The 26,599-nt window shown below is 35.9% G+C and overlaps 1 protein-coding gene across 1 annotated transcript in view; it reads right to left on the reverse strand.

Moving 5' to 3' along the window:
* Positions 1-26,599, reverse strand: part of TTC29 (tetratricopeptide repeat domain 29) — a gene marked incomplete at its 5' end in the record, with an annotated part of 111,034 nt that overhangs the window by 67,714 nt on the left and 16,721 nt on the right. Inside the window, 2 exons of the mRNA XM_084204973.1 lie at positions 2,086-2,298; positions 17,572-17,757. Of these exons, the coding sequence (XP_084061099.1) occupies positions 2,086-2,298; positions 17,572-17,757 (399 nt within the window). The remainder of the gene's footprint in view (positions 1-2,085; positions 2,299-17,571; positions 17,758-26,599) is intronic.

Consider the following 26,599-nt stretch of genomic DNA (forward strand, 5'->3'; position numbering starts at 1 on the left):
AAATAGCTAAAAAAAAATGGATAACTTATACTTGCAAGTAGTACTTATAGAAAATTCTGGAGAGGCTGTTGCTAAGGTGCATCCCACCTTTCCATGCCAGGTTTTATTTCACTGATACCAGTCTAAGGAACACTGCTTGCTGGGTCTTTTGCATAGCTCCTTCATGAGAAAATCATCTATTTGATACCAAAATAAATATAAACTAATTATGTACTTCCTAAAGTATCACACTATATTCAAAAATTTCCCTCAAGAACATGAGTAGCCATAAAAAACCCCTGCAGATGAAATTCTATTAAAAATAGCCAAAACCTCAATTTTTCTGTTGCTCAATATCCATCTGCTCCAACACAATAAATAGTAAAAAATCAACCTGAAGAATTAGTGCATATCAATGTATTTTGTAAAATGCATAAATAAATACAGTTACAATGAAAAGGGAGATCGTCTGCTTACAGTTGAGGACTTTTGCTGTCCAAACACATAGAATTCTACACCTAGTTCTGAAACTCTCTCAATGATAATAATTGCTGAGGCCATAGCAGCGCTTTATCTATAGCACTTAATATGTTACTTACAATTATTAAAAGCCTATAACTCAAAAACCTGATGGTCTTTTCCAATACTCAATGTACCTTAAAAGGCATAATAAGACAAAGGATACAGAAATACAGTTTCACAGAAGAATAGTAAGTTAAAAGTTACTAGGGACATAAAGAACTTTCTTCCTTGCTTAAGAGGATTTGACAATCTGTAGCAGGTAATACCTAGTCCTAATTCCTAAAGTGCATAAACACAAATGATGGCCCAGAAGGATTACAGATAACATTCAGTAGCCAGCATGGCTCTGGAATGAGGTCTGGATAACTCCTCAGAAAGAAGTTCCTAAAACTTAAATTTAAAGTGAACAACAGCTCATATATTGTGCATAATGCTACATGCCTCAGGAAACTGTGAAGGTGATTGATTTGAAATTTGAAAAAAAGGAACCAGAACACCTGCCTGGTCAAAATGAATTTTGGAAAGATGTAAGATCTATTTTGACAACCACTTAATATCCAGCAGCTTTCACTAGCATTAAGAAGACATTCATATGCAATTTCATAGCAGTCCTTGTAGTTACTATACCTAATATTACGAGGAGTATAACTGTAGCTGTAATTTAAGCATATATTATAGACAATAGCTGTAGAAAACACTACAAGCTTGTATTCTGGCCTATACAGCCACAATGTTATTTGTTGCAGAACTTATTTTCAGATTTGGAAAGTATTTTAATTTTTTGCCATTTTTGACAGTTTATCTATTCCAACTACTAGTCAAAGACTGGGCTACAGATTAAATATTTGGCAAACATTATTAAATTAAAAAAACCTAATGGATCTGCTGATACATATTGAATTAATATGTATTTAAACAAAAACCTTCTTCATTGAGGGGGTGTTTGAACAGTGGTAAATCTTTCCAGAGTGGTTATGGAGGCTCTACTTGTGGAAATACTAAAACCAGACTGGATGTAGCCCTAAGCAGCCTGCTCAGGACAACCATACGATTTCCAGAGGTTTCTCTTTCTACCTCTGTTGTTCTGCGATTCTGTAATTTTTTTACTTTAGGTTTAAAAGTACTTATGTATATTAAGGTAGAAATTTTTGTTTGCTTATGATAAACAGTTGTTTTTTCCAACTATAAAGTAACTATGTAGAGTGAAAAGGTAACTTTTCCAGCACATAGTGTCAGTCAAAAACTACCAAATCAACAGTGACTAGTCAATCAAAATCAGTGACCTCAGCTTCCATCAGTGACTTCACTTTCTGATTATGGGTTCACAGTTTTACATTATTGTTTCCACAAGGTAGTCAGGTTTTTTTTGGAGATAAAGCTTTGAAAAACCTAAAAGTTTCTTTGTCATCAGCAAGAACGCATTTCTGCTTCAGTGAGATCTGCAAGAGTATTGATAGCATTTGTCTTTGAGTTTCATAGGAAATAATAAACCACTCAAACCCTTCACAATTTCTACTTTACTCTTGGGAAAACCATGGCCTGCACATTGAATGAAGGAATGGGAAAGCACTGTTTTCCACCTACCTTCTTTGGCCATCTTTAAAGCTTTTATTAGCATTTTGATGGCCTCTTGGTGTTGTTCATTTTCCAGCATTTTGTCTGCTAGCAATGTATAAATTCTCCAGAGATGCTGACATGCCAGTGAAGTGTAAGTGCGACCTGTCTCATCCTTCCATGATGTGCCCTCTGTTAGCTCATAAAAGGTTTCAAAATGCTCAGCAGCTTTCATGACATGACCTGAAAAACATCATACACAATTAAAATCAGTGCAATCATCAGAAATTGTTAAAGTTTGTTGTCTACAATAATTTTATCATTATAAGTAAGTTGCAGCCAAATATTCCAAGATTTTTCAAGACTCTTCAATACATAACCTACAGATCACTGGAAAATACAATCAAATTTCACAGTACCCAGTAATGCTCTAATTTAAATTTAGCACATTTTTGATTAGCTTTCCTTTGTAAATTCCCAATTTTGAAGGGGTGTGATTCCATGGATGCAAAGTCAGGATCTTCTAGAAAATAAATTTATTCTAGATTCATAAAGCCTTTGTGGTTCTCATACATTAAAATTGCATCTATGCATAAATAATCACAACTGAAACCATTCCCGAAATTTCTTTTTCTATAATGAAAACCTGTGATGAAAGATTTGAAGTGTGGGGAATAAAGGTATCAGAACTGTGGAGAAAACTAAAAACCTTCATTCAAACAAATTAATCAATGAAAAAAGGAATTATCATGCAAAGTAATTTATTCAGCAGTTATTGCAAGGCCAACTCTGGTGAGTTTATCTAGTAGATTTACTGCAAGAGCATTAACCATTGATAGATTAATAATTGAGCCTGAAGTAATATACTCCAAGGTCTTCAAGTGTAAGTTACTCAAACACTTTTAAGGCAAAGGAAAGTTTGAAGATAGAATTCAATTCATTTTCACATTCAAGTAGTTTTTCCTCTACCTTCAGCTGGATTTACCTCTGTGTATAAAAATCAATCTAGGAGATTTCCATACCTACTGGACAATGAAAATTCAAAGCTCTTGGAAAGAACAGAAAAGCTTTTTCTCATACATAATGGGTATTGCTGGGAAGCAGGTAAGATAAGACTATTTACAGTAAAAGTAATTTTAAAGAAAGCATTCTAGTCACAATATCTTGTTTAGCAAAGACTCTTCTGCAGCAGGGACAACTGTGAATGTGACCCTGCCTTCATAAGCGTGTGTGTGATGGAGCAATCTTGTCCCATAGATCATCAATATATCAACTGTATTTCTATTAACAGCTGAAAAAAACATAAAATAGGTTCATTAATATGTTTGTAGTGTGCACCTCTTCTGAGATTTGTATCTCAAGGAACTATTGCTGTTTTGCAGTCTTTTTTACAGTGCTGAATTCAAACTGCAAAAAGAACCAGGAAGGAGAAAAGTTGTTTCCCAGTCATAGGAAAGGAAAGGAGAAAAGCTTGGGGATGTATCTTCTTTAAGCATTCCTTGAGAAAATGAGGTTATCTCCCCAGGCCTCCAGCCAACCTAGAGGCAGCAGAACAGCTATGACAGATTTCTCTTATTAACTCAATTTAGCTTTGTCTTTTGCATATGTTACCCCTTTATAACCATGCTTTCAACTTTGCAATAGAAAACATAACTCATCTTTATTAGAATTAAATTTATTTTCATATTAAGTTTCTCTGATGATTAAAACGAGTACAACTAAAACTGACAAGCACAAGAAACTCCTCTTTCAAAGACACAATGAATTAAATGAGTATCATAGACAAATAATTTTATGGCTCTACAGCCTAAAATTCATATAAGAATCCCAGAGGAGACAACAGGTGCTGAAGAATGCAGTGCCAGGTGGAAGGGGAGTCAGCAGGCTTTATTCAGTTGCATTCTACCCAGGGACAGGTATTGGAGAGAGACATGGCCGAAAACACTGGGAAAACAGGAAAAATTCTACACATTCTTTCCAAAAGATCACACGCTTGACATCAGACTGCACAAATAGAAAGGTAAAAGGAAATTATCAGAACCAGTACAAACTGTTAACAGACTCCCTGACAGTAGATGTAACAGAAAATAGACATGTAGATTTGCTAAAGCCATATGAAAACCCTTGTCCATTCTCAAGAGACTTCCAATCTGAGTTTTTGTCTATCCAGTTCAGCTAACTTCTCAGGGCACAGTCAACACTGAAGTCAACAGAATTCCAGCTATCCAAGTTGCTAAAGGCAGATTAATAAATAGATTGTTCTTTTGAAAGGGTATTATAATACATTTGAGTCATTGGGATAAACTACACGTGTAATGGATTCTTTACTAGAATTTGATTCATGTGTTACTCAAGAGCTTTCTGTAAGAATGGGAAGCAGCAAACAAACGAGTGGTATCACCATGAAGCTGAACAGCATCTGAGTTTCTCCTGACACTGTAAAATGATCACTTAACAGGACACATTGATTAGGTAAATAAAACTTGAAATCTTAAGGACTGTTGTTCAGGTTGTTAGAATTATCAGGCAATTCTTACCCAAGCTCCCTTCTTGCAGTATCCCCCTGAGAAAGTTTCTATTGGACTAGAAATGGAATCCATACATTCCATACCCCCCATAGCTCTCAGGACCTGACCTAACCCTAAGAGCTGTGACCCAACACTCCTTATGCCAGATCTCAGTGATAACTCTTTGGAAACAATCCGTCTACGTCAAGCTTCAAAATGATAAAGTAATGTGATTTTTTGGGTAATATTCAAATGGATCTATAGATAGATTTGGCTTCACTGAATTACCAAGAAAGATTACACAGTAAAATGTAAACCAATCTGTTCACAGAAATGCTAAAAAGAAAGTGATGCACAAAAAGCCAAAATACCTGTTTGTTTCCTAAACAAGGAAGAGATGGAATTCTTGACATGAAAGCCCTTACATGGCTGGGAATTTGCTTACTGAAGACCCCTTCAAATAAAAAGAGCAATTTGGAGACTTCTCAAATTCATGGAAGGTAAAACATCTATGACTTTGGAATCTATTCTTCCATGAAAATAAACTGAAATCCTTTGTTGCCACTGGCAAATGACACATCAGATTATTTATTTAATCCATAATGTTTCTGTGAAACTCAAATGTTGTGGGTAAATAATATTTTCTGGGGGCTGGTGAGTTTACTCCCTGTCATGAGTCAGTTCAGCTGGAACTGATCAGGCCAGTGCATTCTAATTTTTAAACACCGAACTGCTGCAAGTCTTGGCTGCAGACATACATAGAACGCCATCTGAAAATCTTGAAATACATTAAAAGAAAGCAATTAGCCAATTGCAGAACATTTCTGAGAATAAGAGCATTTTTATCTCACTTAGGCAGTGAAAAGGCAGAGTTTTAAATTACTTTTATTATGAACTAAAAAAAGCAAAGACCAAAAAAGGCAAAATGAGAAGATAAAACAATGGAGTACGAAAATCACTTGAAACAACTTGCAGAAATGTATTTTTATAGGTCTAGGAATTCAAAAAGAAAATCAAGAAGGTGTTTCTAGGAAATCCATGCTTGAAAAATCTATTTTCAGAATGTTACACAAAGCAGTAAAGCTTTTTTCTGTTGCAACATTAATAGCAATTGCATATTTATTTTCACACTGTTGTGCAGAATTTATCTCAGTGGATACCAAATGGACTTGGAGAATCTCTGATGTCTCTCTTCTCTTCTTATAAAAGGAATCAAAAACCAGAATGATAACTCTTACAACATATGTACTACCACTACCAAAATTTTACACTTTAACAATTTTTTATGGTTTAATATGTCAGGGCATAACAAAAAAAAATCCCATCAGCAACAGCTTAATCTTAAATATGGGAGGCTAACATTGTCACAATATAATTGTGAGAGTAGGAAATCAGTTTTAAATAATTATATATGAATATAAGAAATTGTGACAGATTTGTGCTACGGTTTTCACTGAATTGCTTCAAATTAAAAAATTAAATCTATTCATTCAAGCAAAATAATTCAATGCAATTTTGTCAATATAGAAAATTTTTTTAGATCACCTAAAAGTTTGTTTATAATTCTCCTTCTTAAAAACCAATCCAGAAATACAGATTTCTTATATCAAAGGATACCAAACCAAAAGGGGTATATATGGAGACTACTATTTTCCCTTTTTTTAAGTAGAAAGATTGACTAGATATTAACACAAATGGGTTTAAATGTGAAGCTGCCATAAAAGCAGGCACATAAATGTAATTCTCCCAGCCGCTATTTTGATGCACATTTTTGATTCCATGAATATTTTATGAAATGGCCCAAACTAAAGCCATATAACATTCCTGCATTACTGATGCTTGCGCCCGTAAGCTACAAACATTAGAGGCATGATTGAGTGCATTAAAATGAACTCATTCAGCAGTGCATTGATTACTTGAAGGAGCAAAAAAAAAAAGTTACTCCCACTTAAGAAAACAGCACACAAACCTGAAGTTTTCAATACTGAAATTAGAGACTCAAATTTGAATAATGTGGTATTTAGCAAATAAAGGCAGTGCAAAACTATCTAGAATTCTCTACATACATTCCTGACTTTAATTAGGTGAGATGTTAATTAGGTCCACAGATTGCTTCCAGTAGTGTATAGGTAATTTAAAATGTCACAATCTGCAAAATGCAGTGACTGACCTGCTCTAGCTCCATGCCTCAGCAATACTGAGAGCACCTAATGATTTCCTTTTCTATCAGCTCGTATATTTGCCAATGAAAATAATGCCACAGAAACAACTGCACAAGAAAAGTGACAGGTCTGTTAGGTAACCTGCCCCAGCAGCACCACTAGAAGCAGGAACCACATTTAATTCTAAATTGCAAACAGTTGTTGAGGGCTTCAGAAAATGTTCTGCTGTAGATTAAAACAACTTAAAGGTAAAATAAACTTTAAATATATTGTAGTATATTTTAATCTAGAGCATCTTTTGCCATCATTTATTTTACTACACAATGAGAACACAAAATCTGGTTGAAGCATCAGTTAGTGGTAATGAAAACCAAAAATGCTATTATCTTTCAAAAGATAAATGTTTACATTTCAGTCTAACTGCTTGAACTACTTGTATTAAGCACAGATTCTCTGTTCAATTATGACAGCACTACTCATGCTGAAATACTTAAGTCTGCCACAGAGACTGTTACAAAAGTGTTTAACAGAGGTGGGTTCACAAGAAACATAAAACAAGGCTCTCATTCAGCAAACATCTCTCATTCAGTTGAACCACCTTGGACTCCTGAGGTGAAATGACCTGTAAGACAAAATTTTGTGGTTTCATAACTCTCCAACATCCTTTTCAAACAGAACCAATCATCAGCCAACAATCAAAGTGAGTATTTTTAAGATAATGGGTAAAACTTCATATGAATTTACTTTAGAGAAGCTGATTTTTTTTCTTTATTTTTTCAGAAAGATTCCACATGAGCTTTTGCAAAATTTCGTTCATTTTCAAAAAGGCTGTTCATAAGAATATTGCAATGAACACGCTGGCTCATCATGGGGTATTCTGACCATTCCTCCAGTCTGACAATAGACCTGTAGATCTCACACAGAGTCCAAGTTGCCTAAGGCCAGCTGAAGCCATGCCTGAGAAGTAGAGCACTTGAGGACACAAAGGAGAGAGAAAGAGAGAAATGGAAAGTTGAGCTTCACAGAAAGCTACACCAATGTAGCATTGGTGGACTGAATGTAGTGCAGTGCAGGATTTTATCTTCCCTTCTCTGGGTGAAGGACTGCCAGACTGGTCTTAGGTACTGCACCTTAGAGGATGATACATTATTTCTGTTTACATTACTTAAACAAATGTGTGTTGTCTGAAAAGAAAATCATAACTGTAGTAATCCAGTGAGCATTAGAGCATATGTATGTAGTCTTGTCCTCTGAGGACCTATATTACTTGCCTCAAAGCTCAAGCACTCAAACCACACCTACACAAACCTAGAGGGCAGTGCAGACTGTAGAACCCGCAGCAGGACAGTTCACAGATTCTGTATCACACCACCAGCACACTGGGATATCAAACCTGTTCTAAAAAGGGCTTACTTAAAGGGTTCTCCCAGAGACACCTCACAAGATAGGGATAATGCTGGCTTTTCTGGCTCCTCTCTAATCCCTTCCCCTTCTGCTGCCAGCACTCCTGACCTCCAAACAGGAGGGTTTTCCCACAGGCAGCTGAAATGACTGCTTTGGGAATGGTGCACAGTGGACCAGCAAGGGGAAAAGACAACTAAACGAGTCCCAAATGAAAATTCCACTAACTTGTCTGTCTTACATTCATATTCAAATGAACAAACATGCAAAATTCTGGTTTTCAATTAAATTCCTTTATCTTTTTAGGTTAACATATTTTATGAAAGCAGTATTTGTCACATCCTGCCTTCTGATATTTTTTTATTATATATAAAGAAACACATTTTCATATATATCCATTTTAATCTGGAGGACAACATTTCAAACAAAGTTGAACATTAGCTGAAGGATCACACACCCATTTTAGAGAGAATGGAATTCCTGCTCTACAGTATTATTCAAGCCTTCTTTGACGCTGGCAGAGCATCAAAGTGCTTTCAATATGCAAAGGCTACCCAAGATGTAAAATGCATTCAGGAAGCTCACCTTCTAAGACTCCAGGCTCTGGATAGGAGCAGGCCCACATTCAGTGGGAGGCTCCCATTTCAGGTTTCACAAGTATTTCACTGTCTATGGGTGGATATCTAAATGCAGAAAGGAAAGGGAGCAGAAAACTCAGGGATGAATGGGACATACTTTGCAATTCCGCTTTTCAGTGTTTAGGAGTTTATTAAGTTCAACAGAAATAATAAAAACAAGTTATATTAGTATTCAACCTCAAAGATTAATATGATCATTATCTTTTAAATAGAGAAAGTGACACTGAAGCAGATTCGTTTCACTGTATTATTTTTTTGCTAAGTTGTGTCAAATGCTTGCCTTAGTTTAAATACTTTTTTTTGGGCAGTGTTTACATTTTATTCAGATTCCACCCAGTTCCCATTACCTTCCATAGCTTCCAATAATAAATTTATTATCAGATGCAACGCTACAGCACTGGAGCTGTTCTGTGGTGCAGATGATTTACTTCAGAAGTGCAGCTGGATTAATGATCGGCTAAGATCCCAGCCAACCTGAAGGATTCTCTGAAGAGCAAGATATATTTTTATTAATAGCTTTGTGTTTGCTTTACCTATGGCTTCTCCAGATTATTGGTAATGGCTGAGGACACGCAACCCTGGCAGCTCTCAGTGACACTGGAAAGGCACCTCTGGAAACAGACTCCTTTATCAATTACTGAAAGGAAACACTGCCTCCAGGAAAGTTTGTGGTGACAACTACTGGTCCAGCTACAGTATTCCAAGACCTCTCAAAGCTTTGAAGCAAAGAAAAAAAACCCAGTGAGAGGGCAGCTTCATCTCGGTACTAGTCATTAAGCAGTAAATAATTAAAATACCCTGGAAAAGACAGGTAAAATACAAGCAGCAATGTCAGTAATAGACATGAAAGAGAAGAGAGGGAAGAAGAATTTAAAAAAGCAAAGAAATAATTCATTTGAAGTTTTAATAAAGTTTCATTTGCAGTCTTGTTTAAAGATATATCAGACTTTAGGGATGTAACCTAATTACATTTTTATTCTAAGTTCTATTCAAATATCTTGGACTTTGAATCTTTAACACAGATCAAACACAGTATAATTTACTCATGGCTATCAATACTTTAAAAAGATCTCTTCATTAAATGTCACAGTCTTATGAACATGCACATAAAGCAAACAGAGCAATATTGGATACCAAAAACATTTAGAATATGATTCGTATAGAAATACCTATACAAACACTTCACCTGAGTGCAACATTCTAAAATATTCCTGATACATCTTTCATAGTTCAAGTAAACAGCCATAGCTTTTTTACAGTAGTTTTATGACTTGAAAATGAACTTTACAATCACTGAACACATAGGAATGGAAACTAATTTAGGATCTGTCTTTTCATATGTCAAAACTTTTAATGACAATGCAAATGACAGAGTTTAGAATCAGCACCTGTGCACTGCTGTGAATATTTTTTGAAGAGCTTTTCAGAAAGCAAGAATACAGACTGGTTCCCAGGTGTATAGCAGGACTAAAAGATTCTTCATTTGAAGAGTTAGGTCAGGAAAGTGGGAGTGACCATGAAAGGATTAAGGAAAATTACTTTTTCTTAGTGTAAAGAATATTGTTACTTCCCTGTGCTTAATAATAAACCTTGATTTAAATCAAGAGAAGTAAAATCATGTAGAAAATATTACATTTTCACAGATTTCTTTTCAGAGGTAGGATCACTACAGAATTCTTCCTGAGTTCTCTTATTCAAAATACTTTCATTACCAACCAAAACCTTTTAAAATAAGAATAAAAAATAATTTTATGAAGAATATTTTTATGAACTTAACAGGCCCCTTTTTCCTTCATGTTGCATGTTCAGAAGCTTTTTTCAGACTTTAAGACTGCTAATTTGAGCTGAAAATATTCCTAATCTCTATAACATCAATTCAAGACAGTACTTGTTAGTTTAATACCAGTAACAGCCCTGTAATAATAAGATGCCATTTGCTGGGGAACTACTTTGCGCACTTGCAGGAGGATGAGCTCAATTATTTAATAAACCTGTTCAATCTGTCCTGCCAAGAATCTAGAAGGATTTATGGCTGCTTCCGACTGACAGAGAAAAGCAGAATATCCAAAGAGTAACTCCTAGCAATTTGCTGCATAATTTCTTTAAATTATGCTCTACAATTAAGTTTTTCCCAGCCAACTTATATATTCAATTCTTAAGCAATCAGAAAACAATATAACCACTTTGTGAGATGGAGTAAATGAAGAATAACAAAGGAGAATTAGTTGATATGGTGAAAATCAGTAACTGGAAGTACCCTAAATGGTCAAATGGGGAATGCAGAATTTCATGTCCCACTAACGGGAGGCTTCTTTCTGTCTTTAAAGTTGCCTGATGTGGAGACTCTTTATAACTTAAAATAAAGGAACATGTTTATGTAGTTAAAGACAAAGGATTTGGAAACAAGTGAATATGTTTCTAGGTCTAAACTATGCCTACATGCCTTTTCCTGAATAAGCTGTTTGGAAACAAAATAATCACAACTAGGTATAAATCTGAGAAGTTTATCATTTGGGAAATGCAACCTGGGGCGAAGAGGGGGGAATATCATGATAAACCAATGGTATTTGGTTTATAATGATATTACTACTGGATTTGGTCTGTTATATAAATATTTATGTTCTCTCCAGACAATGAACAGTACAAAGAGACACTTTTAGTGTTGTCTTCATAGGGAGCAAATCTATATGATCATCTTGTTCTTCAACTACTTTTGGAGTGAGTTTCAACCAAATTTGGTAAGAAGTCAATAGGACAGTAAGTTCCCACCACTTTTTTAGAAAATTAATATCTTGAGGATAGACATTGATCCAAACTCCAGACAGACAGAAAGGGAGGCAGAACTTGCTGTACATGTTGAGACGGCAGCATTCTGCTTGGCAAGGGAGCAGCACGTTCTCATCCAGCTTTAGTTTATCACAGCACACACCAAACCTCACCCAGTACAAGTGCTGTAAAAGCAGAGAGGAAAGGGTACTGTACAAGTGTAGAACAAATCTGTGGTTCCTGTCCGAAAGGATAGATAATCTCTAAATATCTAGAACTATGACTCTCCTTAAGGCCACTGTCATGTTTTAACTAGCACACAAGCTTCCTATAAAAAAAAATTACATAGGAATATGTATCTTTGAATACTTTTCCTCTTTTTAATCTACACAATGACAAATGTCATTATAAAAAGGAGAAAGATAATGAGCTTCATGTTTTATCAAAAATCACAAAGGTAACTGGGTACCAAAACAAGCTGCTTACAGAACACAATCTCTAACACAGACAAAAGGATAGAAAAACCTATCTTTTAGCTGATAATTTGAGTTGCCTTTGTTCTTGAATGAAGAGATTGGATTCATTTTAGGTTGCCTTCTTCCAGTGTCTAACCTGGGCTTGGATACAATGGTATGGAAATCTCAGATACTGGGCATAGGCCTTATGGGGGAAACATAACACCGTTAAATAGACAGGCTGGATTGTTCAAATGCAGTAATTCTGTTATCAGTGACAGCTCTGCACTCCACAGGTAGCAAGGAAGAAATTAATCTCTCTTCACAAATGCTGTCCCCCTGGTTTGTTTTATTTACCAGCTGTTTGCAATTATGCAATCAGATTGTAAAGCAGAATGTTTCTACACTATACTATGGAGGATTTGCTATTTAAGTGGGCTTGGCAGACTTGCAGCACAGATAGCAACATAAAGCACTATTAATGTAGAAAGTGCAGGTGGGCCACCCATCCCACAGGTGAATTGTATTCTGGCTATACTTAGCAATCTCCTAAGAAGAAACTATATTTTTATATAATTAAAATAAAGCTGCAAATTGTGCACACACAAAAGCATATGAAATTTCACAAGCCATTTTAACTTTTGCCTTTTTAAACCTTTTTAGTACTTCATTTTGCAATATTAACATTCTCTTTTTTATATCTGAATATAAATTATTTCTGCCTGAAGGCAAACCAATTGGGGAAATTCTGCTTAAACGTGCATATTTCCTCTGCATAGATACTCATGAATTTATGCTGAGTTTCTCTCAATTATTTATACATTACAGTTTTCAATTAAAAAGCACTTGCCATAAACAATTCAAAATACAAAATCAACAATTTCTTAGTAAGAATGGATTCTTAAGAAGAATTTCTTGACTAAGAACAAGAAAATAAACAGTTTAGACTTTTATGCTCCAAAACCAAAAGATACCATGACCCACCTTCAAGTTGTTTTTCAGCAAATATATCCAGTAATTAATAGTTAAGCATCATAACTCAAAGCTATCCTGTGCAACTTGTTTCAGGTGCAACCTGCTTTAGCAGGGCAATTGGACTAGGTGATGTTCAGAGATTCCTTCCAATCCAGCCATTTTGTGAAATGCCCCTTAAACACAATCAGAACCTTTCCATCAATTTCTGCAATGCCTTAATAAAAACTTCAATTTCAATACAATGGCAAAGTGACAGGGAAAATCCTAGACCTCAGTTTCAATCAAGATTGTTAAAATCTGCAAGAATCCTGTGATTTTTTTTTTCCTAACAAATTAATTACACTTAGAAGTCCCTCCCATTCAGTAGGTCTTTCAACCAGAAAAGTTTCTATCAAATTCCAACATATGAAATAGACCATATTTTATCCATGTTCGCAGATAAAACAATTACACCTTTTCAAATAAATCAGGTGCAATTAATTAAAATTTTTGGGGTAGGTGCAAAGTGATCAACTCTGACATAACATTGCTCTGTTTGAAAAGCAAAATCAGACCTTAACATTGCTTATAATCAAGGCAGAGCTGGATTAGGACTGAACACTTATAAACCCTTCATTAATTTGCAGAATATGGCAGATTTTTGAAATGTCTAAGCTATTTTAGAAAGGACTAAAGGACTTCTTTATTGAGGTCTTGTAAGGCTTGCAATCCAAAAAACACACACATGGACAAAACTGGCTTTCTGGATTAGCTGTGTGTTGTGGGAATCAGCTCTGAGATTCCCAACATTGCTTTGCACTTGCTCCCTTTCTCTCACCAGTTCTGCCTGGCTTTAATCTTTTCAGCCTGTAAAGACTTCAGATAAAGTGTTACCTCCACTTTTGTTGATCCTTATGTGCTAGCAGAATATAAATCTGATAACTAATTCAAAGTCACCACTGCCTTGAGAATAATGGCATCATTTCCACACATTTTACAGCTCTCATAGCAGGGTAGATCCACCCTGCTATGGTTCTGGAGTGGCACTGATACAAATTTGTAATTAATTGTGAAAGTTTTATTCATTGGACTCTACTGTGATACTTATATGCTTTCTCAAACAGTTATTTAAATGTATCCAGAAATGTTCCCAAGCACTGCAACTGACAGGTACCCTAAGTTCAGATGCCTGGTTGTGCTATCCTTTTGAATAATATAGAAATTTATCTGGTTTTGTTGTAACATATTTGAAGCAAAGAGCTCCCACAAGTACAAACTTCTTGTTTTCCCCCAGACTGCTCTTTTTATTGATATAAGTTAGCTTAAACTTTGGGATGCTATATTTAAGGTGCATATCACTTCGTGCATGATAGGTTGCAAGCATTTAGTACAAAGCAGAAAGCACTCAAATATTGCAATGACGTAAAAACCTGTGCAAAACAATACTAGACATTGTGGTTTTCAGAGGACTCCAACTGTTTCTTCTGCAAGATACAACAGTGTAAATAAACCTCAAGCTCACAATTAAGTTCAGCAGAAAGCACAGTAATATAATCTATAATAAACTATGATTATAATCTTCCTCTCTGATATGCTTATAATGACTGATATTTCTTCTGAAAATGCATTGAAAACACAGGAAGAAAAGTTTTTTTTAAACTCACATTTCTTGAGAGATTCTATTACAAAGCCTCTGCTTCCTTAGTCAACAAGTAATTCTGGATTTAGCATGAGAAAAATGTGTTATGTCATTGCATTTTCAGTGTCTGTAAAGTAACATCAGCACATTAAAGATAAGTGTGAAAAAATAAGTAATAAATGAGTAAACAAAGTAAGATAATGAGTAACAAAAGTAATATTATCAGCCCTCTGAGGAAAGACAAACAGGGAGAGGGGGTAGCACAGCTAATTGAACAGCATCAAAATCTGAACACTTCTACAATAATCAGTGAATACTTCACATCTTATTTTACAGGCAGAGTGTTTTAGAAAAGAGGTTTAAAAATATCATTCTGTGACGAAATGCCATTAAAATAATGTTTGTTCCAAGTAGAACATTCCATCTGTTTCTGTAGCAGGCTACTCACTTATTGTTTTCCTTCCCTTACTGGCAGCTACTAATGGCCTGTGTCCAAATATCATGACTGAAGTCTACAGCACCACCACCTCAAGTATTTAGCTTTGAAGATTAATGAACATCAGGTTATATCCAGCCTTTAGGACAGGGACCAGGCTGCAAGTCAAAGAACTTTAAATTTGATTACACAAAAATTACCCAGCAAATTTATTGATTTTCTTCCAAGGCTAACAGCAATCTTTACAAGTCCATGTTTAACTTTATACTCCCAAGCAATCAGTCCTAAGCATATACAGACAGCTTCCTTTCCCAAGTAATGAAAAATATACTATTGGATAAGAGAACTGAAAATAACTGGGACCAGATGCTTACATTTATTCCTGTAGATACACCGCCAGAGAAGAGGGAATCTGACTAATTTGTTTCACAAATTAATTATCAAATTATAAATAACTGAACAAAAGAAAAAGCAGAATTAAAATTTTACTCATAACACCATTAAAACTGATGGAATACTATATAATGCAAACCCAATATGTCCTCTTATACTTTTTCTCCAATCAGAACTTGCCCTTGAATCAATTTTTCACCCTTGAAAATACAAAGTGCATGGAATACATCTGCTGTCTTTTTTTCTCAGTGGTCCCTCAAAGCAAATCCTATGCTTACTCTCTCAGCTTCTTTATTTTATTTTTTTTACCTCTCTCTCTCTGGAAATAAAATACTTTCAACAGACAGAGCCCACAGATTCAGTGGAATTTTACCCTGGGCACTGAAAATCCACTTTGCTTTATTTCTCGTAAATAAGGTTAATAAGAAGCTTCTCTTCTAAAAGTTTCTAATATTCTTCAGCAGGAAAATAAAATTTCTGCTTCTCTTATCATCTCAGGCTATTTCACAACTTTACTTATGTGCTTTTATAATGGGCCTCAAGATATTTAAGTATTCAACAACTTTTGCTTAAGACATCATAAAGTAGAAAGCGTTAATTTTTTTTTTTTAGGCAGTGCTTGGTTAACAGCAATGAGTCACACTCAGCAAGAGCCTTTGAAGTTACAAGTAGATATGAATGTTGGCTTGTCTGCACCTTCTTAAAATTATATTTGTTAGTAACTAAAGGACCGACTAAAAAGGTTGCAAGAAAATATTAAAATCTGGCATTTTTTCAGTAATTTTATTCTACTGAGTAAGAGACAGATAACTGAGCTAAGCATTTTTCATTCAAAATGAAAATGACTTGGTTGTGACTGGCTGGGCTTTAAGCAACTGCTATCTTATCAGCTGGGAAACTGGATGGTACCATGTGTAAGAAAAGTAATCCTTCCATTTTACTGGTTATTGGTACATGCTCAAATTTTAAAACTGAATCCAGGTCTGAGTGTTGCAGGCAAGAAAGATTAGACAACAGTGCATAGGAAAACAGTGTGAATGACCATCAGTCTAGAAAGATGTAAGGAAATATAAAAAAAGGTGCCACATGTCAGTTGTAAGAGAACAAGAGGAAAAAATAGGACAACACCCTTTCAATAAAAAAAAAAAAACAAGACGGGCTGCAGACTTTTTGTTTTATGTCCAGGCTTTTGCTGGGAAATGGGGCCATCTTTCAAAACACACCCATTTCACCAGACATTTAATGGAATTAGACTATTTCCACAAAATATTTCAATTTCTTTCAACCTTTTTTTTTTTTTTAAAGAGAAGCCACTTTATACAAGAAACCAGCCACAAGTCGAGTTCAGAGTTGGAATTGTTTCAACCCACAGTCAAATTCAGAAACAAAACCATAGTGGCTACAGAAATCACATATTTTAAGCAATAGTTAGGCATGCAGTACACTTAGAAATTAGAACTGGAAGACAGGCTTTATTCAATTACTTGAGGCTTACTTGTTGCTTGCCCTCTCACACCATGAAAGGATTTTAGGCAAACAGAGGAAAATGCCTTTTTTATACTCAGACTGCTATCCACACAAATCCATCTGCCATGAAAGGTAATATCTGCTCTTAAATACAGAAACAAGGTTCACCTTGATATAAGAAAGCAATATTGTTCACAGTGAGAACAACTGTTCATTGCACAAGGCTCCCCAGGGATGTGGTAGAGTCCCCATCACTGGAGGTTTTTAAGATGCAATTGACAGGGTGCTAAAATAACCTCATTTAGGCTCCCTTTCCCATGAAAGGTTGGATCAGATCATCTGTCAAGGTCCCTCAGAGCCCAGGCTGTTCTATGATTCTATTTACTTCTATTAATATCTTCTGATTTCAGAGGATCACAGTTTAAGGATGTACATGGAGAAAGGGAGCAGGTGGTGAGGTCTAAGTCTGAAGCAAACACCAATGTGGCAGTCAGGAACAAACAAAGAGGGTGTCATTTGCGGCCAAGAGAACCAAAAGGTCATTTTAAAAAGAACAAAAATACAGGATGTTTATCTAAGTGTAAATTGGAAGCAGGATTAAACATTACAGAACTACATGTCCCCCACTCTTTTTATTCAGCCCAGTTTGTGCAGCTTGAGATGCCATCCAAAGCAGCTTTGTGATGTCAGTGCCTTACCTTCTTCCTCTTTGATGAGGCCCATGTTTACATATGCTTGTGCCTTTCTCTTCCCACCATCAATTTCAACTAATTGAGCTGTATTATAGCTTTGCTCATAGAAGTAGTTACTTAACCATTTGTCCTCAGGGTCATTGAAAGAGCAGGCCAAGCTAAGCTGGTTATCATACACCTTCTCATAGTGCCCTTTAAAAACAAAAATCAAAATCAAAATGTTATCATCAGTGTTCAGAAATTCTGCATGTTATAGCAATAATCACAATGAAAATGAAGAGCTATTTTTATTTCTACCATTCAAATGCCATCAAGTCCTACTATGTGTTCACTCAAGAGAAATTGAAGAGGAAAATTATAACCTTATAAATTAGGCACAATTGGAAACATATTTTTGTTCTCATTTCTGTGTGTAAAACCAGAATTCAATTAAATAAAACACACAGAACCAGGATAAAACACTGGCTAGTCAAAAGAGAAGTCAGAGTGAGACTGGAGAAGCATTTGTCTGAGCCTCTGGGCCCTGAAAAGGCCTAAGAGCTTTCCAAATCTTGGACCTCTAAGGTAACAACAGTGTTGATGGAGATCAAGAACCAAAAAGAACACTCTGCAAACACAATCCATTAATTAATATAATTTTACATGTTCAAAGTGTGACTTACAAGAGGGGCTTTGAGTTTTCATGCATGTTTATCATGTAGAGTTCCATGTTTAGTACCTTAGCACTCTTAGAAATTAAAGACAAACTGAAATTGCACCCATTTCCCTAGGACCCCCACTCAGTTCACCAATGAATTGTTCTCAGAACAAATGTGGAAAGCCCTGGATTCTAAGTCACAGATTTCCTTCATGGCCTGAAGTTTGGATTCCAGTCTTTATCATCTCAGACAGCTGAATGAACACATATTATCTCTAAAATTTACAAAAAATCTGCAAGTCCTAAAGTCTAAGTAGCAATACAAAATTATCCACAATTTAAAGTTACAGAATAACAACTTATTGCCCTTGGAAAAGCACCTTTAAAAAAAACCTCACAAGATATCAGCCTTGAATTATTCCAAAACTTTGCTAATTTCAAGTAGAAATCTGAAACTTTCCTGACAAATGCTATCATACTGTTCCACGCTAAAGTGAATTTGAAAGATCTATTTCTTATATGATGCTGAAAATCTATGAAATAATAAAGTAGAGCATGAACCTGATGTGAAATTGAATAATTAGCTAAAATTTCATTGCAGTTTTGGTGGGCTACTTAGTGTGTTTGTGGCTGTTAAATGAATATGAGCCAAACAGCCAGCTCTAAAAGGAATTTCCACATAAAATGGGTAAAGAAGGAGTTAAGCACAGGTCTGGCAGCAGGTAAGAGACTTTTTGGTTAAGCTGGGTATGTGAACAGAACTGCCTTGTTTTTGGGAGCTCTGCAATTTGTAAGCTTTGCTCAAAAAGAGAGAAAATGAAGAAAAGAAAAGCCCCTCTTAATTCTGGGTATGGAGCACCACACAGAAATCAACTGGGAAAAAAATAAATCTTTTCAGTGTAGGCAAGATCTTGAAGTCCAGATCTTTCCCAAGTGTTTTAAAACTATGACAACCATACCAAAACACTTCAATCAAAAGATGCAGTTAAATTCCCTTCTTCTGTTATCTACAAGAAGAACTGGGGGAAATCCAGCTCCCAAAAGGATGAGTTTAATGACTCTAAATTCCACCACCTATGCAAGTCACTTGCACTATTTGGAACACACAGCAGCAATTTTCCAAACAAGTACTTTAAATTCATCACTAAACCACACAAGAGGGATTTGTCAGCCTCATCTCTAGTATGTTCTGTCTTAAAATTACAAATTACATATGAACTAATTGAAGTAATGTAAATCTCTCATTTTTTCTGTTGTCATGACTGTCAACAGTCTGACTATCTTGATGAAGTTCTTCAGTGTGTTGCACAACACTGGAAGGACTTCATTCTTTTGAGAAAAAGGGCTACCACCTAATCATGTCTGTAGTCTTCAAGATGTTAATCTACTACTTGTTTCTCCTCCTTTTTTCTCCATCTTGGTCATTTCAGAGAACATTGTCTGAATTTTTTCTGCTTAAAGTTTCTTGAAATCAAGCTGAAACCATTTCTGAATTCTTGAATATTCTTTTTTATCTTTTGATTTAAAAATTCATCCTCTAATGGTAAACAATACTTTTTTTACTGCTTGTGTTATTTATTAATTTTATTTATTATTTTCTTTTCTTACTTATTTTCTCAGAATGTTGCCTTCCATGAAGTTGTAACCTCAGACTCCTACCTTTCTAATAATTCCTATAAAAATGTATAAAACTATGTTTTTGAAGCAATGTGTATTATTATTATTATATACATTTCTATTTCTAGTATTTTAAAAGAGATAAAATCCCTTCCAATAAATGAGTGATTCGCAATCTCTTTAAAATCACCAAAAAAGGAATAGCTCAGAAATTACATTTAGATTATCATCTCATCATTTGCATCTACGGTTTTAAACCAAAACATCAGCTTAAGTTTTGAAATTCAGCTTTGAGAGGAATAATTATCAATATACAGACTTCATGTATTCCTAATCTGAATATTCTTCATGGCTGTGAGTTTTCCTGCCTTTTGTTTCTCCTCAGGACTGAAAAAGTACCTCTTGGGTGCCTCTTTTTCAGAATATCCTGGAGTCTACATCATAGAAAACATATTCATACATTAGAAATTAAGACTTGGTACAATAATTTTGGTACAATAGCCTCATAAAAATATCTTCAAATGATTCTGGAATGGAAATAACAAAACTGGCTTGGGCTTAGTCTACCTACATTTACGTGTATACATGCAGACACACACATACATGCCTGTATTTGTATATAACATATTTATACATCTATGCAACATCATTATATATCACACATATCAACATTATACTAAATGCACTGTACCAGCTACTAAGAAGAAAATTAATTCTATCCTAGCCAAAACCAGGACAACACACACAGATAACATCAATACCCAGTTGGGATTCATCCAAATGAACCAATTTAGATATGGATAGGAGTTACCTAGGATTCCTTTCTTCTTGGTAAAGAAAAGCAGATCCTTCTTGGGTGAGGTTTATCTCATCCTGACTTGAACAATGCTTGCAGCACAAGGAAATGCTTTTAGAGATTATCTTAGAAGTAGAGGCAGAGCTTCCCACGATAACAAGCACAAAACCACATGAGAGGTGAAATACAAAACCTAATAATAACCACTAACATAAAGATAATAATATACATTAGATCCCAGCTAAGTGAAAATGAACTCAAAGATACCAGAGGATGCATACAAATGGCTGCAATAAGCCAGAAAGGGAAGAGATAATTGGATCATCATTGGCTACAGACACACTGGATACAGATTTGCTCCTCTGAAATCATTGCTACAAAGTATCAAGGCACTTACGTGACATAAAATTACGCAAATAACTTCAGGTAGCGCCCTACAAATCCCAAGGGATAGAAGTGACCCGAGGCAGACTCCAGCTTTGATTGAATGAACTTTAATGTGACCTCTGATGACAATCCTGCTGGTGCATAACAATGAGAAGTGCACAAAGACAACCTTGTCTCTGGCACTGGCTTGGGCAGTGGCTGACAGGACACACAGGCCATAAAACAAACCCCAGACTTTTACAAGTCATTTAGATTCAGATCCAAAGTCTGAGTTACTGATCAAGAAGTTAACTGATGTTATTCTGACAGTGACAAAGCTAGTGTGTCAGAATTAGTGAAAATGAACTTTTACATCCCCAGGAGAGGAATATAGGAATAGGTAAATACTCTCTTCTATAAAATCTCCAAGTAGTTTGGATATTAAAACTTTGAACTCTCTGGTTTTGTAGGATACATTCTCTACAACTGATTATAAAACACACGTAGACAAGTCATCTTTAGGTATCTGTTGATCAAAAAAGAAAAACAACTCCCTAACTGAGTGTTTATGTACAAAAGGAGAGTTGTCCTATCAAACCTTCCTGAGATCTTTCTGTTAAACAGAGATTAAAAAAAAACAAACCAAAAACCTTCAACTTGAGCTTAAACATTAAACCCCATATATTAAAGACACAGGATATTCCCCGCTGTGTATCAGGACTTTAGGTGCACCTCAGCTCCCAAGTAGCAACTCCTCTTGCGCTCAAGCCATAGGCCCTGATTAGCCCACTGAACAATACCTTTGCTCCTGGACTCTTCTCAAGAACTGCAAGGCTGTGCACAGACAGAGGATCACTCAAATCCATATCTGCATGTTTGCTGTGCTCAGCTAGACAGTTCCTAAGTAGTGTAATGCAAGGGATAGTGAGGTGCAGTTTGAGAACCCAAACAGGGCTAACATGAGAGAAAAGAAACACACAGAAAGCCAGCAAGCCATCCTAGTGTGACTCAAGTACAACTTGCTGCCATATCTCTATGATCTCCTTTGTGACAGGATGCAGTGGAAGAAAGGGAAAGAAGTACAGGAATGGTTTTTAGAGAACAGATGAAAACATCAGGAAGAGATCCCTGGCTTGGTGTTTCCTTTGAAGAATAAAATAGGCAGGTGTTCCATTTTCCATTAACAAGAACTTGTACTGATTTTTAAACTACAGGTATCAGAAAGAAATCTTTCTACATCCAGCTACGAGTCCTTATTTCCCACTCAAAAAGCCACCAGTCAGTGCTTTGTTCCTGCCAGACAAAGGCCATATGGAAATGCTTCAACAGGTGTTTACACTCATCCTCCAGTTAGCTGTTTAAAGTGTGTATGACTGGATTAGAACTGACCCTTCACTCTTGAAGGCACATAAAGGTGTGGCCTAAGGTCAATTAAATCATCAGGAGCAATTTTTTATGTCAGAATGAGACACAGTGCTGGAAGACTAATTTTTCTTTTGCCAGAAAGATCAAAATCAGTGACTTAGTAGCAAGACAGCTGATGCTGTGAAGAATTCACACAGAGAAAGATCCAGAATGGAAGATGTTGGACCAAAAAGAAGCACAAACTGCAGCTGAATATGGTGCTGCAAGCAGTAATTTCCACCTGGATCTATACATGGCAAAGAATCAGTCCCTTTTGCTTGTTCAGAAAAAGGATGCCTCTATATCTATAGGTAGAAGACTCCTCAATCACTCCTTTTTCCAGAGAGTTTATTCATAAATAGACAAACTTTTTTCCTGAATGTTTAGCTGTAAGTCCACAAATGAAGCAAGTGAAAATGTGAGTTGTGAGCATGATGACACCAAGTTACAGGCAGAGACGGTTTCCTAGAGTGTGCACAGAGCACACCACTCCCAACACTGCCAGGTACATAGAGGGAAAATGCTTTCAATCAGTGCACAGTCTATAAAAAAAAAAATGCTACGGAAATGGTCAGGGTATAATTTTACTGGGTAAAGGATAAAACCAGCTAATGCTAATAATATGAATCAATTAACTGATAATCTGGAATGCTAAAAGGGAGCTCTAAGCTATTGCAACAAAAATGTACTACAGAAATTTTCTAAAAAGTGCTGCTTCTGTTAAAGTCAATGGTAGTTCTACAAGCGGCTGTATTTTGAGATGGTTTGGTTTCTTTCCTGGACAGAATCACTTCAACTTTTTCTAAGATAACTATAAAAATAATAAAATTCTCCACTGGTCTCCAGCAACTGCTGCATTTTTTCCTGTGATAAAATATTAAGTAGGGAGTGACAAACCTGCTTAGAAAATAAAACAGCATTCCCTTGCCCAGTCCCTCAAAAGCAAACAAAACTATGTCTCATCCAAGCAAATATTAAAAGAGGGTTTGTTATACTTTTTTCTTTTAAGGCATAACCTATTTCCATTTTTTTTTTTTCAAAATAGCATGGGCAATATGGTTATTGCAATGTTTCTAGCCCAAGCCTAAGGCATAACCTTACAGAAAAGCTTTCTACTGTAACATGCTAAACTCTGTTTTCAACCTTGACTATTGTGGACAAAGATTTTCCACTGCATGCACACCAAATACTCATGCTTTTTTCATACACTTTAGAAAAGACATCTTTTATAGCAAAAACTAATGTTAACTCATACTGTCAACATTTTTCTCTACACTGAAGTGAGGGGAAAGCCAAGTTGTCACTTCTTTCTAATTGTGTGTCTGGTACTGTCTAGAACAAGGGTCAGCAGCCTGCAGCACATGCACAGATTCAGCATTTAGCACACAGCATAGCACAAAGGTTGAGTAGGGTCAGGAACCAGGAGCAGGTGGAATGTCAGAAGGGCAGCAGCTCCCAGATTTTAACTCCTGGTTTCCAGCAGCTGCTCCAGTGATCAGCTAATAAGCAGTGTCTTGCCCTTCTGAAGGTGTGTTCATACCCGAGGATTCCATCCTCTGGCTTTGGCACAGTGATCTGCCACTACAGTGCTGACTGCCCAACACAAGCTGCAGCCACTGAACTGTGGCACTTTCCCTGGTTTTGCATTCCTTCTCTGGCAAAGTAGGGTTAACAGCTGGGACAGCTCTTCCTTTAATTGTTCTTGAGCTGGAACTTGATTTGCATTCCTTTCAATGTCTACAAACCAGCTCATTCTAAACTGATAGAGTACTATCAGTACTGATAAATACAAAATACAGCTTGCCCTTTTAAGGAACCCCCAGTATTTCCATATATGTGCCAAGAAATCACTGTATACATCGAATGCTGAGCTGTGCAGATCCATTACTCTGGCATTTATCCTGCATTCTTCTGTAAAAAGACCTACAACTATATACATATTTAAACAGCTCAACTACCTCTTTTTTTCCCCTAAGCTCCTGAAACCAAAACTAGTAAAAAAAGAGGTTAGTCCAGTATAAAGGAACATCAAAGAATAATTAAAACTCCCTCAATTTTGAAGTCAGAAACATTTACTTTACTTGTATAAAGAAGGCAAGACAAAAATATAGTCGAGCATTGGCAATATTTCTGCCAGTGCTTTTAGAATAATGCTGAACTCAGGGTAAAATAACTCCATTAGTAATTTTTCTGAAAAGCTGCAAGGATTAAAGTTACCTCTCTACTTTTTAAATACTTGGGAGATATTCAAATGCAATAAAAATGAGTTTAAGTGGGCCAGTTCTTTGCACACAGTAAAATATTGGTAATAGGCAATTAAAAAAAAGACAACTCCTGCGTAATTTGAAGTGCAACCAAAATATTCTATTAAAAATGAAAGCAGAGAGAACCTTTACTGGTATATGTAAAGGCAATCAGTGTAATGCTGGAAAACAAAATGTTACTATTTTCAAATCCAGCAGCAAAGAAAGTAATTGCTCTTCGATACCAGCTTGCACATTGTGGTGGATGGGTCTGATTCAGTTAAAGCAAATTATTTATGTCCAGAATTGTAGTGTCCTAGAACTATAAACTGTGGAAACCATTACAATATTAACACTTTCCACCAATAAATACGAAAACTGAATGTGTACATAGCTTGCTCTGTACACTATGGTAAGTACCATAAAACTCTAAAATTAGAAGTTCTAAGTTATATTCAAAATTAAGACAGTTATACCCTATTATCCAGAAATAACAGATGAGAAAAATTAAATAACAAATAAGAAAATAATTTACTAACAAAGTAAGAGTCTTGTTTTCCACATGCCAGGTTCAAACCCCAACATTTTGTGAAGTTTCAATTAATAAAAAAACTTACAAGTAATGATTTTTTTTTGGTCGTTATTTATAGCTCCTATCACTTTTTCAGCACAATTGTTACCTGAGATAGGTAAAATTTCAGCCAACCTCATATTAGCAACATCAACCATGCTACGAAACTCTCACCATTTGCTGACCCAAATATTACGTTCCCCCTTTTAAGCTTGAACTGTGGCAACTGAAGAGCAAATGCAGGTCAGCTGCTGTTGTGGCTGCTACATCATGTTAAGTTCTAGCTGAGGTGAACTGCTGAATGATTCTTAAATGGTGTCAACTGGAGTTGTCAGGAGATCATAAGCCAGAGCCCCAAGCAATTTGATTAGAATCAGAGAGTAACCAGATTAGCAGAACTACTGAATTAGTGTTTGATGAGCTGCACAATTCATGTGAATCTTCACAGCACTGCTGGCTCTCAGACCTGTAACAGGAATTACCACCAATTCCTTCATCTGCCAGGCAACTCAAACCTCATTTTATACAAACAAGACATTTGTGCAAAGATTTGCATTGAAACCGGTGAAAAAAAATCAAAACAGATTATGTCCTGATCCAGCAATTCAGTAACAACGCTTGCCAACTCTTTAAGTCCTCATTATTTTTCCTTCTTTCATTTTAATCAACAGGCAAAGTTGGGAGATACTCTCTCCTAGAGGCAAGGTGCAATCAGGCAGCTGGTGGTGGTACCTTGTCGCTGGGAGAGGTGAAAGACTTACAGAGCCCAGCACAGAAGAAATGCCAGGTTCAGAGAAAGAAGGGCAGGAACTGCACATTTGGAAATGCCTTGCCTCTCATGTATGCTGCCTCTGTTGTCACACATCAGCCTGTAACACTGAAAAAAAACATGCACTGAAGGCAGGCAAACTGTTCTCAAGTAGCTGCAGAGACCAGGCCCATTGAGATAAGCCATGTCTAGTACTTTCTGACCAACTGATATTGGCAGAATGCTTCTGCCAGGCCAGTCAAAACTTCTCTCTCATATTCTGCAAGATACAGGGGTGACTATTCAGGTTTTAGTCATACTCTAGGCAAAGCTAAAGATTCCTTCCAATAATTATGCCTGGCTGGGCTTCCTGTCAAGAATTACAGTGAATTAAACAAAGAAAAACAACTTTTGGCTTACATGGCAAGCATCAAATAAACATTTAAAATTATCATTTTTTGGAAGTGCCCAAAGGGTCTATTTTGCTGTTCCTTTTTTTGAAATGATGTTGCCTCTTTCTAAATTTCAGTCAAAAAGCTTAGATTTCAAATTCACAAGATTTACTGTAGGTTTTCATATTTGTAATGATCAAAATGCAACTTGAAGCAAGACAACTATACTGATATCAACTCAGCTATGAAACAAGACTGCA

Source organism: Fringilla coelebs, assembly GCF_963513975.1.
Source record: "Fringilla coelebs genome assembly, chromosome: 4".
In the NCBI taxonomy this organism is placed as follows: Eukaryota; Metazoa; Chordata; class Aves; order Passeriformes; family Fringillidae; genus Fringilla; species Fringilla coelebs.